Source organism: Scardinius erythrophthalmus (assembly GCF_964197995.2).
Source record: "Scardinius erythrophthalmus genome assembly, chromosome: 22".
In the NCBI taxonomy this organism is placed as follows: domain Eukaryota; kingdom Metazoa; phylum Chordata; class Actinopteri; order Cypriniformes; family Leuciscidae; genus Scardinius; species Scardinius erythrophthalmus.
The window spans coordinates 26,197,697-26,217,848 of record NC_138242.1 but is presented as its reverse complement, the minus strand read 5'-3'; the positions used below and the strand labels follow the sequence as shown (position 1 = coordinate 26,217,848).

The following is a 20,152-nucleotide window of genomic DNA, read 5'->3' as shown; positions in this document are numbered from 1 at the left end:
GTTCTCACCTCGTGGGGTCTCAATGATCCTAAGAAAGGTGAGAAATCAGCCCAGAACTACACGGGAGGAGCTGGTCAATGACCTGAAAAGAGCTGGGACCACCATTTCCAAGGTTACTGTTGGTAATACACTAAGACGTCATGGTTTGAAATCATGCATGGCACGGAAGGTTCCCCTGCTTAAACCAGCACATGTCAAGGCCCGTCTTAAGTTTGCCAATGACCATTTGAATGATCCAGAGGAGTCATGGGAGAAAGTCATGTGGTCAGATGAGACCAAAATAGAACTTTTTGGTCATAATTCCACTAAACGTGTTTGGAGGAAGAAGAATGATGAGTACCATCCCAAGAACACCATCCCTACTGTGAAGCATGGGGGTGGTAGCATCATGCTTTGGGGGTGTTTTTTCTGCACATGGGACAGGGCGACTGCACTGTATTAAGGAGAGGATGGCCGGGTCATGTATTGCGAGATTTTGAGGAACAACCTCCTTCCCTCAGTTAGAGCATTGAAGATGGGTCGAGGCTGGGTCTTCCAACATGACAATGACCCGAAGCACACAACCAGGATAACCAAGGAGTGGCTCTGTAAGAAACATATCAAGGTTCTGGCGTGGCCTAGCCAGTCTCCAGACCTAAACCCAATAGAGAATCTTTGGAGGGAGCTCAAACTCCGTGTTTCTCAGCGACAGCCCAGAAACCTGACTGATCTAGAGAAGATCTGTGTGGAGGAGTGGGCCAAAATCCCTCCTGCAGTGTGTGCAAACCTGGTGAAAAACTACAGGAAACGTTTGACCTCTGTAATTGCAAACAAAGGCTACTGTACCAAATATTAACATTGATTTTCTCAGGTGTTCAAATACTTATTTGCAGCTGTATCATACAAATAAATAGTTAAAAAATCATACATTGTGATTTCTGGATTTTTTTTTTAGATTATGTCTCTCACAGTGGACATGCACCTACGATGACAATTTCAGACCCCTCCATGATTTCTAAGTGGGAGAACTTGCAAAATAGCAGGGTGTTCAAATAATTATTTTCCTCACTGTAAATAAGAACTACTGAACCATAAAGTGACAGAGCAAGTAAATTCCCCAGTCATGCCAAATTAACCTTTATTAGTGTGATTTTCATGCCCTGCTTTATTATAATGCTAAAACGTTTTTCGCATTAGATTTATGTTTAAAATAAGCTCTCAAAAGATAAAAAGACTTTCCTAAGCCCAAGTGGTGTGTTTCACGGCAGTTCGCCAATGGTTTCAGGAGAGCAGTCAGACTGGAGATATAAAAAAGGAGGGAATCTCAGTGCAGTAGAATGTGTTTCCCTTCGGAAAAGAATCAATCCTTGTGATGTGGGGAGGGAGGAGAGAGAAAGAGACGTTCCCTTTAACCCTGTTGAGTGACAGTAATAAATGTGGGCTGGTGAAAACGCTCCATCTTTTCTGATTGCTTGTTTGTCTGTTTGTTGCTCCTCAGGACATTCGGTATCAGTCAGGATGGCCGAAGAACACCGAATCCCCCCCACCTCCACACCACGTCACTTTCTCTCATATTTTACAGGTTCTCCAGAGCAAACCAGGCAATTTTTCAGAGGTCAGGGGCCAGCGATCCCACAGGGCTCTTTAAACGCTTCTGAGAGCATTTAATATAAGAAGTCCTTTGCTTTATAGTCCATACACATCAGTGAAGTGCTGGCCAAAGAAAAACACCACAGGCTTTAGAATGAATTTTTTTAGTCAAACTTTAATTTTCATCGTCTCTACAGTGTAAAAGGTCATGAATTCATGGATTCACATTGATTTTGTGGTAAATCCATTCTAGAGTATCCAAATAAACCATTTAGGAATGATTTTGGAGGTGGGATGGGAGAAGAAAATAAAGGAATCAGAAGTTTAAAAAAAAGCTTTTGAGGTTGAAAGAACATCTTTTAACAACCAAAACGTCTGCACAAGCTATAAAACATATAGAACATAAAATAAATACAAAAACATCCATTTGTATACAGTAAACCAGTGTGATACTACAGCTAAGATCAAAGAATGTCAATGATAAATACAGTACAATATGTACTTACAGTATGCCATCGTACACCCACAAACCCCCAGCCACACATACATGTACAGCACAAACATAAGAAAATAAACATCGATAATCTCTGACAAAAATTACTGTCATGTGCATTTACACTGTACACACCATGTTTCATTTTAATACTGCTGCAGGCGCTGATCGCTTTCATTTATGCATTTTTAACTGCAGCTATCCCAGACTTCTGTGTTTAGTGCTTTAGGAATAATATACCATTTATCACACTTATATATGTATATATAATAATAAAAATAAAAAATACATACCATTTGAGGGGAAGCCAAATAGGAATTTTCTAATGAGATAAGGAGAAACACATTATTGCTCTTTTAAGGATCGGTCACATCAGCAGGACAAGGGGAACCATATATTTAATCAAGAACCAAAGGAATCTTCTGGGTTACTTTATGGGCTTGTGAGACTATAATCCGGACCTGTGGATAACAAAAGTTTGGGGTCTGTACGTTTGTTTTATGTATTTCATGCACACCAAGGCTACATTTATTTGTTCAAAAATACAGTAAAATAGTGATATTGTGAAATATTATTACAATTTTTTAATTATATTTTTATACATTTATATTAACTGTTATTATTTCAGATTTTATTAGATATAATTTATTCCTGTGATGCAAAGATGAATTTTCAGCATCATTACTCCAGTCTTTAGTGTCACATGATCCTTCAGAGATCATTCTAATATGATGATTTCCTGCTCAAGAAATTATTATTACTAAAGTTGAAAACAGTTGTGCCGCTTAACGGTTTTGTGGAAACCGTGATTACATTATAAATGTTTTTACTACAGCTCAAACAGCACATTTTACTGAAAAATTTGTAGGCGTAACTCAATAATGAGCTAAACATTTCCGCTTCAGCCCACATTCTTACTAGGCCTCCATTTTAAGTGTATTACTCTAAACACGTTTTTACAAACTGAAGGACAACTTGAATTAGTGGTCATTAACAGCATTAAACCGATGCTAGATGGAGACATTAATCTAAAGATAACCCAGAATATTCCTTTAAACGGCACCAACACATGACTGAAACACAGGGCCAGAGATCTGAAGTTAGCGAAGAACTGCATCTTTTCAAAATAAAATAACGCAAGTGACTAATTTATATCCACAACTTTACACATGAGGTATCATGGTTTGGTTTTAAAGATCACAGGAGAAAAGGTGGCTTTCTGAATCATTATTTCCTTAACATTTACAATATCGTTCATCTATGAAAGGTTTGCTAAAACAGTGTGAAACAAATGCCTATGCGAGTATCATTATGTCAAGCACTGGTTAAATGGACCGACTCATTATTCTAGTGAGATGGCTGATGATTGTCTTAGCAGATGATCTGTCTTTCACAGCTGGGTGATTACGGTTTGCACACAGCTTCACTGTGAATGTCCATTGGCCACTGGGTAAAGGTGATAATATACTTGTCTCTAACCAATGGATCTGGAACTGCTTTTTTTGCTGCTAGTACAGTAGGTGAGTACTTGAGTTTATCTGAGCTTTGGTATTCTTTTAATGTGAGCTTTCAACTGGTATTTTTAGCTTATTTTCTGCCTTATTTTTGTGGACACAGTGTATTTACGCATGTATGGAAGCAAAATTCTAGCCTGGTTAAAACCAGACCATTCTCAGTAGTAACTGAGTTATGGTCTGGCAAAGCTGCATTAATAACTCATTTCCAAAGGGGCGTCACCAACGGATGTCGCTCAAATGCCTCTGGGCGCAACTGGATAGACCTAAAACCAATCAGAGCGATCGTCATTGTGTAAAGCCAGATGCTGCGTCCAAATTCGCCTAAGTTACACTACGCCATAAAAGTATGTACTCTTTTTGTGAAGAAAAGGTTTTTACTTTTGAATGTGTAGCAAAAAAGTAGGCAAGCTTTGGGACATACTACTTCGTCATCTTTATCGGACGGATCTGTTGCGTGCATCCTGTCATGTAAACTGCCCTGTCAATCATCTTGTCACAGTTAAAATCCTCTATTAAATCTAATTTAATTTCCTACCGTTTCGGAGAGAAATGTAGTAGCACGTTCATCTGCCAGTGGGTCTTTTATGGAGACTGTCCTCATGTGTTTGTAATTTGAAAATAATAATGCATTTAAAAGTTGATGCGCTTCACCAACGGACGTCGCTCAAATGCCTCTGAGCGCAATTGGATAGACCTAAAACCAATCAGAGCGATCGTCATCGTGTAAAGCCCGCCTCAACGTTTCTGATTGGTGCCGGGATTTCGACGGATTAGAAATGGGCTTGAATGAGCTCTTTGCCAGACTACTTGTAGAGCAAATCTAAATTTGCCGGAAGTTGTCTGGGTTTTTCCAGGCTAGCAAAATTCTGCCTCAGAGTAAAAAATAAAATAGGTAATTATCAAGAATAAAGTCACACTGTGAGATATAAAATCACAATTAAGAGAAATAAAGACGCAATTCGTTAAGTTGCAATTAAGAGAAATAAACTCATATTGTGATACATTAAAATCACAATTATGAGTAAAAGTTACAATTGTGATGTACAGTAGTCACAATTTGAGAAAAGGTTGTGAGATATAAAGTTGCAATTACGAGGAATAGTCACAATTGTGAAATATAATGTTGCAATTAAAAGAAATAGTCAAATATTAAAAATCCCAATTATGAGATATACACGTAAAGCTGTAGTTGTGAGATAAAGTCCCAATTTGAGAAAAGTCGCAATTACGTGAAATAAAGTCGCAATTGTGAGATATAAAATCACAATTATAACAAATAAAGTTGCAATTGTGAGATTTAGTCATTTTTGGTGAAAAAAGTCTAAATTCTAAGAAATAAAGTCGCAATTGTGAGATATTAAGTTGTAATTAAGAGAAATAAATTCATATTGTAAGACATTAAAATCTAAATTATTAGTAAAAGTTGCAATTGTGACAACTTGAAAAAAAAGTTGTGAGATATAAAGTCGCAATTAGGAGAAATAATTACAATTGTGAGATATAATGTTGCAATTAGGAGAAATAGTCACAACTGTGAGATATTAAAATCACAATTATGAGATAATCAATGATTTGCCGTTTGCACCTTCGCACTCGTGCCAGTATATGGCCAGTATAAACCAGGCTTTAGGGTTACTTATATAGTCAGTAGAATGTCTGTTGAGGGACCATCAAAATAATGTGTTTTCAGATAGTAAGTCTACTAATACTCTAATGAAAGTTAGTTTACATGTAGTTCAAAATTACTTAGAGTCAGTCAAAATAGAGTGTTACCAAAAGTCACATTGTGAAATATAGGGCCCTATTTTAACGATCTGAAACGCAAGTGTCAAAGCGCAAAGCGCAAGTAACTTTGTGGGCGGGTCTTGGCGCTGTTGCTATTTTCCCGGCGGGATAAATGACTCTTGCGCCAGGCGCAAATCTAAAATGGGTAGGTCTGAAGAGCTTCATTATTCATAGGTGTGGTTTGGGCGTAACGTGAAATAAACCAATCAGAGCGTCATCTCACATTCCCTTTAAGAGCAGGCGCGCTTGTTCTAAAGCGGATTCCTATCATAACGGCGGATTTGCCAGGCGCGCGCCAGGAGCGGTTCACAGCCAAGGAGAGCAATGCTCTCGTCAGGGACGTTGGGGATGGAGAAACCCACCAAAATTAACTACGGTTGAAAAGGCGTATGATAATTTGGGTAAATGTGTAAGCTAGATCTATGCTTTTATAATAAATTGTCTATCTATCTATCTATCTATCTATCTATCTATCTATCTATCTATCTATCTATCTATCTATCTATCTATCTATCTATCTATCGTAATAATGTATGATTTGCAAACATGAAAACTGCTGCTTCTGTGTAGATGAGAGAATCAAAGTGTATGCGCGTTGTGCACACGCTGCATTGATTATGGCCAAGCATGCGCCCTTAAAATAGCATAATAACGTGCGCAACGCGCCACTGACTTTAAACTATTTTTTCCTGGTTAGTGGCGCAATTGTTTTCTAAACCTGCAAAATATCATGAAGGAACGTTTGTGCCGGAACACGCCTCCTTTTTTGCGCTGAACCGCCCAGGGAGCGCAAGTTCATTCCTAGTTTAGCGACGTGCTTCTGTGGAGGGAAAAGCGCGCTTTGCGCGGGTGCAAAATAGGAATGATACATGCGTCGGTGTACAAAGTCAATTGCGCTGGGTTCAAGATAGGGCCCATAGTGTCACAATTCCAAGAAATAAAGTCACAATTACCTTTTTTTACTCTGAGGCAGAAACAGGCTTCCATATGTTTTCACTCATCCAATGCAAGCTCTAAAAAGAAACAAATTCATATAGGAATAAACACTTTCTGGAATATAAGCAGACGAAGAAAACACACATATCCACAAATACAAGTCCATTTTTAATTCCACAGGTAGGTATTCGCATCAACCTGCCAGAAATCCCATAAACACAGACACACACGCTCTCCATATACGTGAGCAATATTCTGATATTCTGAGCTCTGGAGCTTGGTCTGCAATAAAGCCAACGGAGCCAGTCTGGGAAATGTGAAGTGTGAAGCTTCAGTCATTAGTTGCGTGATGGTAATACTTATTAGTAGACAGGACCAAGATTTCCACACACACAAAGCAAGGGCAGAGCGATCCAAAACGACACCATAGAGAATATGACCACTGCGTTAGCGTTGAGCCGTGACTATCGGGACTGGACGGTAAACAGCGTGGATGTCCAGTGTGTCTGCCACACCGCCGACTCAAGGTCACGTGATCTCAGCGAAGGCGATGTGATTCTGTTGACAGAGTTAGACAGAAGGAGGGATGTCAGCAAAAACTTGAGGACATCAAACGCATCAAATCTGCTTTGCAAGAGGACAGACTCTTTTAGATGCAAATCGTTTCCACACAAGGTTTGAGGAGTTAGACATTTACACTTTTCACACAAGTGTGACTAGTAGCACCTAAGAACACTGCAAAAAACATCTGTCTTGTTTTCCAATAAGAATTGTTACATTTATGTTTACAAAAATAAATCAATATTTGTCAATGGGGTAAAAAAAGAATAAACTAAAATAAAACGTTAAAAATGTTATTAATAAACTAACTGTATAAGTTCTAAAAACTTTGAAGAAGCAATTTCACTTCGTAAGGATGTTCAGCCATTTTTACTGGAAAACAAGAAAAAAATATTGAAAGAGAAGAAAAATAGAAAGTGTTCACGTTACTTAAAAAAAAAAGTACACTACTGTTCTAATGTTTGGGGTCTGTAAAATATTTAAATGTTTTTGAAAGACATTTCTTATGCTCACTAAGGCTGCATTTATCTGATCAAAAATAAAAAGCTGTATTTCCAGAATCATTACTCAAGACTCTAAGGGGCTGTTTACACCTGGCCACTTCATGTGTTTTCTCAGATCGGATAGCTATCTGATTTATCAAAACGATTCCATTTACACCTGGTCACATAAATGTGTTTTTGCGAAACGGATTTAAATCCGATCTTCAATTCCCGCGAGTTTAATGTTCAATGACTTTTATCAAACTCTCTCAGTTTGCCTTAATAGTTTTTGGAGTAAAGTACTTCTCCTTTAAAACGGCTTAAAGCAGTTAAATACCTGCACACATGACCAAAGTATGGAAATCTACAATTGTGACTATTTTATCAATGCAAAACACATCAGTCGCATATCTACTGTGGAGTATTATCTAGATTATCAACTTGTTAGTCTCTAATTAATCACAATGTTAATGGAGTGCACGTCACGAAAGCAACAGATATGAGCTGCATTTTATTGATCATCAGCTAAAAGTTCTAAATCAAAGACCGCAATAAGAGAGAGCAGTAACAGCCCTGGTAAGATCATTTCGTTTCTTTAATTTTAATGATGATGATTGTGTGTTAAGCATCTGCGACTTACTTTCACTTTGATTTGCGATAGTTTGCACGTTGGATTAATGAATAGATGCTCAGCTTCTCATCTGCGGTGACGCGTGTTCCAGTAGCGTCGTCATATCTGGCTATAACATTATATATAGCCTATAACACGCTCTCACACGTTTATTTTTTAGCATTTTTGGGAGGAGTACAATTTACATATGTGGTTTCAACAACCAGATGCATTTACACTTGTCCAGTTTCGTCTGGAATGCGGCCCAGACCTCCTGAAGTGGTTTGAGCGATCGGATTCAAATCCGTCTCGAATGCGTTTCGGAGGGCATTTACACCTGGTCTTTTCACGATCGGATAGCTATCCGATCTGAGAAAACGCATGAAGTGGACAGGTGTAAACAGCCCCTAATATGCTAATTTGCTGCTCAAGAAATATTTCTTATTATCAATATTAAAAACAGTTGTGCTGTTCAATATTTTTGTGGATTTTGATGAACATAACGTTCAAAAGAACAGCAACTATTTGAAATAGAAATCTTTTGTAACATTATATAAATGTTTACTGTCACTTTTTATCTATTTAATTCATTCTTGCTGATTAAAAATATAAATTTCTTTCAAAGAATAAAAAAAAAAACAGTTACACTTTATTTTGACGGTCCACTTTAGACATTCTACTAACTACAAGTAACTTTGCAACTTCATGTCAACTAACTCTGTTAGGTTAGGGTTAGGGTTCAGGTTTGAATAAGTGGACATGTAGTTGCAAAGTTACTGTCAACAGTAAAATGTCTGTTGAGAGACCATTAAAATAAAGTGTTCCCAGATATAAGCAGACAGTCTACTAATAGCCTACTCTAATGACTGCTAGCTAACATGTAGTTGCACAGTTCCTTATAGTTAGTAGAAAGTCCATCAAGTGGACCATCAAAATAAAGGGTTACCAAAAATTTTACTGACCCCAAACTTTTGAATGATAGTGTATATTTCTTTGGTTGTATCACGCACAGAAAATTTTACTGAAGGCAAATTATGTTGATACAGTAATCGCATTATACTAAAAAATATAAACCTGGTTTGCAAGCAGACCCGTGTACGGTTCCTTGTTGACCATCAAAATGAAGTAATCGGGTTTCACACAAACAAAACAAACCAAGCTTAGGTCCAAACCAAATGTAGTCAACCAAGTAAAAAATGTCTGATATGAGCACCCATGTGTAGGTTGTATATATATAGCTTTGCTTGGGCCAAAATATCTCTGTATTCTTTTATTGGTTTTACATGCAGCTGATGTTCCTGCATGAGGTTGACCACAAGGACCTGGTAACAGCAAACACTAATGGTTCTGTTTAACCTTATGCTACCAGTTTGTGGGCCCAATCTGAAAGAAAATGAGTCCTGAGAACCAGAAGACAGATCGTTTCAGTCAGAACTGATGGGGCGTATGACTCCAGTTTAAACTCTATTCTGAAACGCTGAAAATGTTCTGTTTCCCTCTATTCTCATCAGAGATTCAGGAAACATGAAGAACGATCACAGAAAAGCGCTCCGCAGGTCATATCGCTGATATATACACTGTGACCTCGCCAGAGAATGCGGGGTGGATTTTCCCAAGCAAATTATTTCTAGCTTCCAGTCATATTTGCCATGATCCCGAAGTCTCTGTGATTTGAAGAGACAAAACAGAGATGTGGATTTTCCTCGCCTTGTCCTCCCACTTTCAACAGCATTATGGTTTCTGACAGCAATCTGTCTGGGGGATATTTCAGCAGAAAGCAAAGTGAAATTGTCTGTTTTCCATCCATTCCAGAAACCTCACAGGGCATTATTGCATCCAAACCTTATCTACATGGATCGACTGATATCACAAATAATTATTTTCAATTGGCACCATTGACTAAAGAAGAAACAGAAGATTAGCATTTTTATTGGCCGAAAGTGCCCTCAATATCCTACACATTCATTCTCTGCATTTCAATAAACCATCTGTGAACCGACATTGTTCCCAAATGGTTTGTTGCAGCTGAATAAGCAAACAAGAACAACATTTAATCCATTATATTCTGCCAAGAGAAATCAAAACAGCAATCTGGGATTAAATTATTCTCTCATTTGCTTACGTGCAAGATGCATAAAGAAACGTTTAAAGGGCCATAGTTGCAGTTTAATTACAGTCTTTCGGATCTCAGTGGTGGCCTGTGGCTTAATTAAAAGCTGAACACGAAGTCTGACTCTCTGCCATGGGGGATAACGGCTGCTAGGGTGCTAAATGCAGACTCAGGAATGGAGGTTTTTAAAGTCTCTAAGGGCTTAGTAGTTTCGATTTCTATTCGAGGTGCGGAATTGCTAAGAGTTTTTAGGTCACTCAACTCAAACACCAACCCCAGGTTTCAGATCAGGTTTTGAAAGGCATTCTTGGAGCACCATCTATGAAAGAATCCGAACTGGAAGCAACTGTGTGTGCGAGGAATCCTTATTAGATTAGAAAAAGCTTGAAATGACATGACTCTCAGGTTTATTGCAAAAAAATATAAGTCTCGCGGTGAGTATCAATTGAATTTTCCCAGTGTACAAACAAAGAACCTCAATGAAGGCCCTTATCCTTTAACAAAATGATCTATTAAAATTATATCTTTCAGCTAATAAATGTTTTTCATACATTTCAGAACCAAACACATTGAACACACATTCAGTTCATGGGTGTTCATACAATAACTTCAAGGGCTGAAGAAAATAAGCTTAATTTAACTGGGAAACAGAAAAAGGACGTGCAAAGAGACTCACTATTAACTAGTTGCTTATTAGTTTGCAAATTACTAGCATATTGGATGTTTATTAGTACTTTTTAAGCACAAATTAATGCCTTATTCTGCATGACCATATTCTACATCCCTTAATCCTACATATACATATACAGTGGGGAGAACAAGTATTTGACACACTGCCGATTTTGCAGGTTTTCCTACTTACAAAGCATGTAGAGGTCTGTAATTTTTATCATAGGTACACTTCAACTGTGAGAGACGGAATCTAAAACAAAAATCCAGAAAATCACATTGTATGATTTTTAAATAATTAATTTGCATTTTATTGCATGACATAAGTATTTGATCACCTACCAACCAGTAAGAATTTCGGCTCTCACAGACCTGTTATTTTTTCTTTAAAGGGGTCATATAATGGTACATGCACTTTTACAAGTTGATTGTACTGAAATGTGTGTTGGCAGTGCCTGTACACAACCATCATAAAATGATAAAAATCCATCCAGTGGTTTTTTTTTAATCTCCTTATATGTTTGACCCTCTCTGAAATCAAGCCGTTCGACCGTGTGACGTCACACGGTCGGACGCCCCTCCCACGATTGTGATTGACAGCTGCAGCGTTTCAACACAGACCCGCCCTCGCTCATGAACGAGCTGTCAATCATAGTCCGCGCGTCATTGTTGATACCCTCACTGGAGCGCTGTCTATGAGCAGAATGGCGTCTGCGATTGTTCTTCGGTGTAATAAGGAACACAGCAGTCATTTGGATGTTCCTAAATCCGAGCCGTTGAAGATGCAGTGGCTGAGTTTTGTTTTTGAAGGGATATGCCCAAAGGATTGACGCGGGGATTCCCTCACGGGGATTCCCCACGATCGTCTGCACTTTCCTGTTTGCGTGAATCATTTCACACCAGACAGCTTTACAAACGAGAAAAAACGGATCGGTACCAACGTGTTCCTGCTGAACCTCCAGAAGTGAGTGTGATGTTTTATTAACCTTTATATTAATATTTATATTAATCTTTGCAAATTTGCAAACCTTGCTGCATGCTTCATGATGAATGCATCTAAGGTTTACACTCCGGGTACATTACGGCATGTTTTCTATGTACGACGTTCTCAATATAATTCATAATCCCACGTTTATAATGAACAACGCGTGGTTATTGTGTTAGAAACGGTGTACGCACAGAACAGAGGGGCGGGGTGAGCAAAGCTCATTATCATTTAAAGACACATGCACTGAAACGGCATGCTGAAAACAGAGCTGTTTTTGAGCAGGTGAAATTAGTGTTTTCTTACAATACTAATGAGAATTTTTAATTAAAGTATATTACAAACTTTTAATTTAGACCCTAAAGAATCATATTAGCTTGTACAAAAATGGCATTATATGACCCCTTTAAGAAGCCCTCCTGTTCTCCACTCATTACCTGTATTAACTGCACCTGTTTGAACTCGTTACCTGTATAAAAGACACCTGTCCACACACTCAATCAAACAGACTCCAACCTCTCCACAATGGCCAAGACCAGAGAGCTGTGTAAGGACATCAGGGATAAAATTGTAGACCTGCACAAGGCTGGGATGGGCTACAGGACAATAGGCAAGCAGCTTGGTGAGAAGGCAACAACTGTTGACGCAATTATTAGAAAATGGAAGAAGTTCAAGATGACGGTCAATCTTCCTCGGTCTGGGGCACCATGCAAGATCTCACCTCGTGGGGCATCAGTGATCATGAGGAAGGTGAGGGATCAGCCCAGAACTACACAGCAGGACCTGGTCAATGACCTGAAGAGTGCTGGGACCACAGTCTCAAAGAAAACCATTAGTAACACACTACGCCGTCATGGATTAAAATCCTGCAGCGCACGCAATGTCCCCCTACTCAAGCCAGCGCATGTCCAGGCCCGTCTGAAGTTTGCCAGTGACCATCTGGATGATCCAGAGGAGGAATGGAAGAAGGCCATGTGGTCTGATGAGACAAAAATAGAGCTTCTTGGTCTAAACTCCACTCGCCGTGTTTGGAGGAAGAAGAAGGATGAGTACAACCCCAAGAACACCATCCCAACCGTGAAGCATGGAGGTGGAAACATCATTCTTTGGGGATGCTTTTCTGCAAAGGGGACAGGACGACTGCACCGTATTGAGGGAAGGATGGATGGGGCCATTTATCACGAGATCTTGACCAACAACCTCCTTCCCTCAGTAAGAGCATTGAAGATGGGTCGTGGCTGGGTCTTCCAGCATGACAACGACCCGAAACACACAGCCAGGGCAACTAAGGAGTGGCTCTGTAAGAAGCATCTCAAGGTCCTGGAGTGGCCTAGCCAGTCTCCAGACCTGAACTCAATAGAAAATCTTTGGAGGGAGCTGAAAGTCCGTACTGCCCAGCGACAGCCCTGAAACCTGAAGGATCTGGAGAAGGTCTGTATGGAGGAGTGGGCCAAAATCCCTTCTGCAGTGTGTGCAAACCTGGTCAAGAACTACAGGAAACGTACGATCTCTGTAATTGCAAACAAAAGTTTCTGTACCAAATATTAAGTTCTGCTTTCCTGATGTATCAAATACCAATATATGTCATGCAATAAAATGCAAATTAATTACTTAAAAATCATACAATGTGATTTTCTGGATTTTTGTTTTAGATTCCGTCACTCACAGTTGAAGAGTACCTATGATAAAAATTACAGACTGCAAAATCAGAAGTGTATCAAATACTTGTTCTCCGCACTATATACTGTACATATACTTTTAAGTTCAGAACAAGATCAGATGCAACCCCAAAGACTGAACTGCAAAGGACTTGAAAACATGCAGCCGGAGATGCCAACGCTCTGGGTACACTGTAATTAGGTACAGGTAATTGTTCTGTTTATTTGAAATGAACATGATTGGGTTTTAACTGGGATTTAATGATGTGTCATTGTACTCCAGAGGTTTGGCAACCTGAGCTCCTCACACAGGTGCGCATACGTTTATTGCCTTGTGTTCTGCAGGTGTCTGAAGCGGCTGCTTTTGCCTGTGATCCAGCTAAAGAAACTCAGGAGACGGTCTTTCAGAGTGTGGGACTCCTCATCATCCATTCTCAGTTCTGTCACCTGAGGGACAGGAGCGCATGGATACACATCTTGTTGATACGAGTGCTCAAACTGACACAATTGGGACCCTTGAGAGCTGATTCAACACTCTGCACACAGCCCATGTACCGTGTGTCAGTTCATTTGACAGCATCCACAGATTTCCGCTGTGCTTTTGTCATTACCTGTGAGGCGATGTACTTCTCCAACGGACTCTCAACCCTGGGCGAGCTGATCATTGGATTGTCACTTAGGTTGTCCTGTGGGGGATCATCATTCAGCAGATGTTTGCCTTTGAAGTTATGGACCACACACACCACCTGAAAACATAAAAAATGCAACTAAATTGACTGAGATTTTAAGTTGACTTAATAAATAAATATGACAGTCTAAAATATGTAACTTTGAAAGGAACACCTGCATGAGTGCCAGTGTACAATGAAAGAAAGATGGAATTCTAAAATATTATTGTAACAAGCAAAATGTGAATTAGGTGAAAGCAGGGCTGAATGTAAGGATTCGTGCCATTGTTGATTGTGATGAAGCTCTGGAATACAGCATCAACACAATACAGCTGCACTTTCAATGGAGCAGACAGCATAAAAGCACACACACTTAATACAAAGCCACTGTGTGGCACACAGTCAGGGACAATCTAGTGTCACAGTGAGAAGAGAGAAGAAAGAAATAATAGTAGGGGTGTAACGATATTCGAACCGAACCGAAAAACCGCGATACACCACCAACGATACGAATCGCGATACTCTCATGGCGTACCGAACACGCCCGCCCCGCCCCCCATTGGACCTCATGTCTTATGTGTACACAACGAATACAGCGATGTTGCCTAACCACCATTAACCACATTTAATCGCAATAAGCTCAGTGTTTTGTTACTTTCGATAATAAGCAAGGTGTAATCTTTCAAATTCTGTCTATTTGATCACGAAATTTAAACATTAAATGTCGTTTTGGCGCTCTTTGATGTGGCGTGACAGATCACCATACTAGGCTCCTCATTTAAAGCGGCAGCGCAGAGCGCGAGTAAGCGAGCATCTCTTCCTCAGTTACAGAATAAACATGAATGGACACCTGAAGGTATGTTTAAAGATACAGTATACTTACTGAAAGGCATCATAACTCGTGTAATCGCTAAGTCAGTGTTTCAACAGCGGAAATACGTCAATAAAACACTTAGTTTTTCACATAGCTTTATTTACCTCAGGCAAGTCAGTGTCCACAGCTTGTTGGTTTGCTAAGGAAATTAACCCTTTCACTAAATAAATGCACTATATTAGCCTATATATTATATTTTATAATATATATCTTAACCTGTTAATGACTTGATTATTTAATGTATGTTTAAAATATCTGTCATGAAAATTACAGCAACTGTGTAAATGATTATATTTCAATAATAAATTAGAGTAAAAACATGTTAATGTAAAAACTGCCTTATGTACAGTTTACATGTTTTCATACAATTTGTTACTTGAGTGTTGATTATAATTATATCTAAAAATAAATAGCAACTGAATTTAGGCTAAAAGTCTAGGCTCTGTTGTTAAGCTTTATTAATGTTATAGTAATGTGAAAGTAAGGGCTCCTATATAGTTTACAACATTAGCAGATAATTTTTTTTATCCTTGCGAAACGTTTACTTGTAATTGAATTAATTTAAAGACAAGGACACAATTTGTTAATTAAAGCACTGTTTAAAAAAAAAAAAAAAAGCAATTTTAGCTTTCTAAACCCCCCACCCCACCTAAATGAACCGAACCGAACCGAGACGTCAAAACCGTGGGACGTACCGAACCGTCAGTTTTGTGTATCGTTACACCCCTAAATAATAGTAATTTTGTTGGCAGTCATGTGAGAGTCCTCGACCCATAAAGAGGAACACAGCAACTTCTCTTCCCACTCATATAATTAGATAGATAGATAGATAGATAGATAGATAGATAGATAGATAGATAGATAGATAGATAGATAGATAGATAGATAGATAGATAGATAGATAGATAGATAGATAGATAGACACATAAGAGCTTTATAGTGAAGCTTTACATAAACCCTCACTGTGTGTTTTGCTTGCACAGCTTGCTGTATATATTTCTTTAATCTAAATGTGTATGTTGCTGAGCATCTGCTTTTCCGACTTCTGTGCAAAAGCTGTTGATGATATTAATAAAAAGCTCCAACACAGCAGCCAAGGGCCAAAGTAGGTCACATATTCTGTTGGTAGTTTATATTCTGCTGTCACATATGCAGCTTCAGGATCTCCAGCTAAACAGAGCGTGTTTGAATCACTAACCCATCATGGTACAAATGAGGCTGATATCTTGTAGAGTGGGCTCCTAACGTGACGAGAAAGCTTAGCACAAGCAATTTCAATAATTGGAGCGTGTCAGCTAATCACATGATTCTTTGTGCATTTCCTCCCAACAAAACGGCAGCTAAATGTTTTCATAAATCACGATCTTAGTCGCCGGAGAGGATCCATAGTGGCCTTGCAGCAGTGTTTGTTCAGCGCCAACACTGCCTATTCCCAGACATATTAATAGCTGAAGTCAATCAAATAATCATTAAAGAGCTCACTTTGACAGTTCATTACAAGAGAAATCTCTGTGAGACCACTCAGGAATACTTTTCTTTATCTTGACAGAGACTGAAATGAAGTTAGACAAGGGTTATGAAATGTTTTTCAACTATTTAATTCACTCTCTGATCGTTAAAGAGGGAAATCTTTCGACAGAGAGTTTTTGTGACAAAATCTTCACACGAAATGACACCGAAGCTTTGATAATGGTATATCATAGCTCTCTAAAAAGTTCCTTTGTGGCTGTGTGGTTTGTCAGACACTAAACAGTCTTTGTTGCTCATAGCTTCTGGGCTTGGGATCAGAGAGATGCTTTCATCTGTTCTTTCGGGACATTACCTTAAATCAGGCCTTATCTGTACATTGGGCTGGAGGCTGTCATAAAGAAAACCCATTAGAATGCTTAAATATTAATCAAAAGCAGTGGACTCTCTCATTAGCAGAGCTTGCTAAGACAAACATCACTACTACTATTGCACATACTCAGAGTTACGAGTTTATTTAAATCTCTAGACCCAAGTATTACAAGACTAGTGAACATCTTGCAAAATCTGAAAAGCAACTTGTTCTGAGCATGAAAATTGTGTGCACTACCGTTCAAAAGTTTGGGGTCGGTAAGATTTTTAAATGTTTTTTAGTCTCTCATGCTTACCAAGAAATCAAAAATCCCATATAAACGGCAATATTGTGAAATATCATAACAATTAATTCCATTACTACAGACTTCAGTGTCACATGATCATTCAGAAATGCTGATTTGGAGCTCAGGAAACATTTATTATTACTATCATTATCAATGTTAAAAATGGTTGTGCTGCTTAATATTTTTGTGTAAACTGTGGTCATTTTTTTCAGGATTCTTTAATGAATAGAACGTTGTAAAGAATATTATTTATTTATAAAATATAACTATTTTGTAACATTATAAATGCCTTTACTGTCACTTTTGATCAATGTTATGCATCCTTGCTGAATAAAAGTATTAAAATGACTGACCCCACACTTTTGAACGGCAGTGTAAACACATTTACCGTCTCAAGACACCAGTTTTTTCTTACTTTTGTCTGGAACTTTAATCAATTCACTGTGGCAAGCCAACCTAATCAGCAGCTAGCATGAAAAAAAAATCCCATTACGGTGCTATTCTACTTGCATGTGCCAAGAATTGGTCCTTCCAGATGTTTCAGCACGCTCAGGATGGTTGAGAGAGCTTGGGATTTGGTACATTACATGCTAAATTTTCCACATGTGAAGTTAAATTTCATGGACTTCCTTTCAGGCTACCTTTTTATCCCAAAATATGGCAATTTTTACAAGACCAAATAACATGATCCAAGTCTTTAGAGAAACAAAATATGCACTTGCAGTTTAATTCGTTAAATTTATATAGTGCTTTTCTCTGCACTCAAAGCGCTTTACATAGAAGGGGGAATCTCCTCAACCACCACCAATGTGCAGCATCCACCTGGATGATGCAACGGCAGCCATATTGCGCCAGAACGCCCACCACAAACCAGTTTAGCAACAAAACAAAAAAAGAGTCATTGTGCTAGATTGTAGTGCTCTAAAACCCATGGAATCTTTAAGGGGTTGGACTCAAGAGGACACAAATGCGTTAGCATTTGCTCTAAGCTACCGTGCCCTGAGAGGAAACCTGTATCATGATGTGCCCAGATGTGGGTGGTGGAACGAGGGTGAAATCCATCTTCCTACATTTGGCAGCTCTACACAACACAATTGGCTTCAAAGCAAAAAGAGGCCTAGAGCAGAGGGTCTGCAACAGGGCTGCATGTTGGCAGAAGCTTAGCTGGCCCTCTATAATGTCAGTATGTGAGCGGTTCTTCTACTTAGCTTCCCACCAGCCAACATTATCCTTTCTCTATCCTGTTATCCTTGCTAAATGAGCTATATGTAATTTGCTCTGGACTTCTGCCACTCAACTCCATGCTTTTCACTTGTGTTAGTTTACCAAAAAATGAAAATTCAGTCATCAATTACTCATCCTCATAGTTTTCTAGTTATTAAACTACTGAATGGCTTTACAGGTCTTACATGAGAAGGATTCCCACACATTTTGAACAGTGAGTTTCTATGGCTTTTATATTTAATTATGATTACTAAATTAAAAAATATATACTGTATTCATAAAATGCAATTTCTAGCAGATTACTTTGTTCACAATATGTTAGCTACACACACACGCACACACACACACACACACACACACACACACACACACACACACACACACACACACACACACACACACACACACACACACACACACACACACACACACACACACACACACACACACACACACACACACACACACACACACACACACACACACACTCAGTGTTGCTGTTGTTAACTATAACAAACTATTAAAACATTTTCGTTAATTGAAATAAAGATGAAATAAAGTAAATGATAAATATTAAAACTATTATTACGACTATTTAAATATTTAAAAAAATTAAATAAGTTTAGGTAGAAGTACTAAAAAAATCTTAATAGAAATATTGAAAAAGGACAAAAGCACATAACAAAATTGCTAACATTTAAACTAAAATGAAAAAAATTATGAATAAATTATGGAAGCTTGTTTCCACCAAAGAATAGAAAATAAAAGTTATTGCGACTTTAATCTCACAATTCCGACTTTTTTCTCGCAATTGCAAGTTTACATCGCGCGAGTCTGAGAAAAAAAGTTAAAACTGCGAGATAAAAAGTCGTGAATTGTTTTCCGTTGTGGCAACAAGCTTCCATAATAACTATGTATACTATATAAATAATAATGTATATGCCTGAGCATTACTATTCAAGATTGTTGTCCAGTGTGTCCAATCAGATACAAATAAGGGAATTTTAAGTTAATATTGAAATGTACATTTAAACTATTTTACATAAGCACTAGAGATATCTTAAAAATAGAAATGTGCAAAAATGTGCAAATGTGTTTACATATTTTCTTGACTTCCAGGCCTGAAAATCACATTGAAATTCTTTCAGGTTTTCCATGGAACCCTAAATATAGTGCACAAGCCTAATGGACTACATACATACTTAGGAGTTTTCAGTCCCCGCACCCATTAACTCTCATTGTAAAGAAAAGTTCAGCCAGGACATTCTGCAAAACATCAAATTTGTATATTCCACAGAAGAAAGAAAATCATAAAGGTCTGGAATGACATGAGGGCGAGTAAATAATGACTGTCAACTATTGCATTATATGTTTGCAAAAAGAGCCTGACAGAAATACACACCAGGAAAATGAAACACCTGATGAAAAACTTACTAGAAAGGTGGCGATGGCCACACCGATGATAAACCCGGCGATGACGTCAGACCAGTGGTTTCGATACTCCGCCACCCTGTTAATACCCGTTAGAAAGGCCAGGCACATCAGGCCCAAAGACATGACTGGTTTAGCCAGACGAGTTCCTTTGGCTTTCACTGTAAATGTAATGTACATCTGAAATCAGAGAAAAACAAAGTAACACATACTATTAAAATAATATATGATTTTGATATGCAATCATTTGTGCTTTATCTCATGCAACCCAAATAGCTTTTTGTAGTTCTGCCCCTTGATTAGTAGGGCAGTTACTGTGCACATGGTCACTTTGTGTTTTTTACTGGTTGGATAGTTAACCAATCATCAAAATATCAAATGTAAATAAATGTATTCCAAAATGCACAGCAATCCAACCACATGACCTCAGTGATTTGAGAAGCAGATGTCAGGC

At 38.4% G+C, this 20,152-nt stretch overlaps 1 protein-coding gene across 6 annotated transcripts in view; it reads right to left on the bottom strand.

Annotated features, from left to right (window-relative positions):
- Positions 1-1,735: 1,735 nt before the first annotated feature.
- plppr5b (phospholipid phosphatase related 5b) overlaps positions 1,736-20,152 on the bottom strand; it is a gene marked incomplete at its 3' end in the record, with an annotated part of 56,039 nt that continues 37,622 nt past the window's right edge. For 3 of the 6 annotated variants that reach the window (XM_081352235.1, XM_081352236.1, XM_081352237.1), the window contains 3 exons: positions 19,702-19,878; positions 13,987-14,121; positions 6,258-6,858 (listed from right to left, as the gene is read on the bottom strand). In XM_081352235.1, coding sequence (XP_081208361.1) covers positions 6,829-6,858; positions 13,987-14,121; positions 19,702-19,878 — 342 coding nt within the window. Of the gene's footprint in view, positions 2,385-6,257; positions 6,859-13,699; positions 13,823-13,986; positions 14,122-19,701; positions 19,879-20,152 lie in introns of those variants that run through there. The other 3 variants (XR_014029152.1, XM_081352238.1, XM_081352239.1) reach the window with 3 other exon arrangements.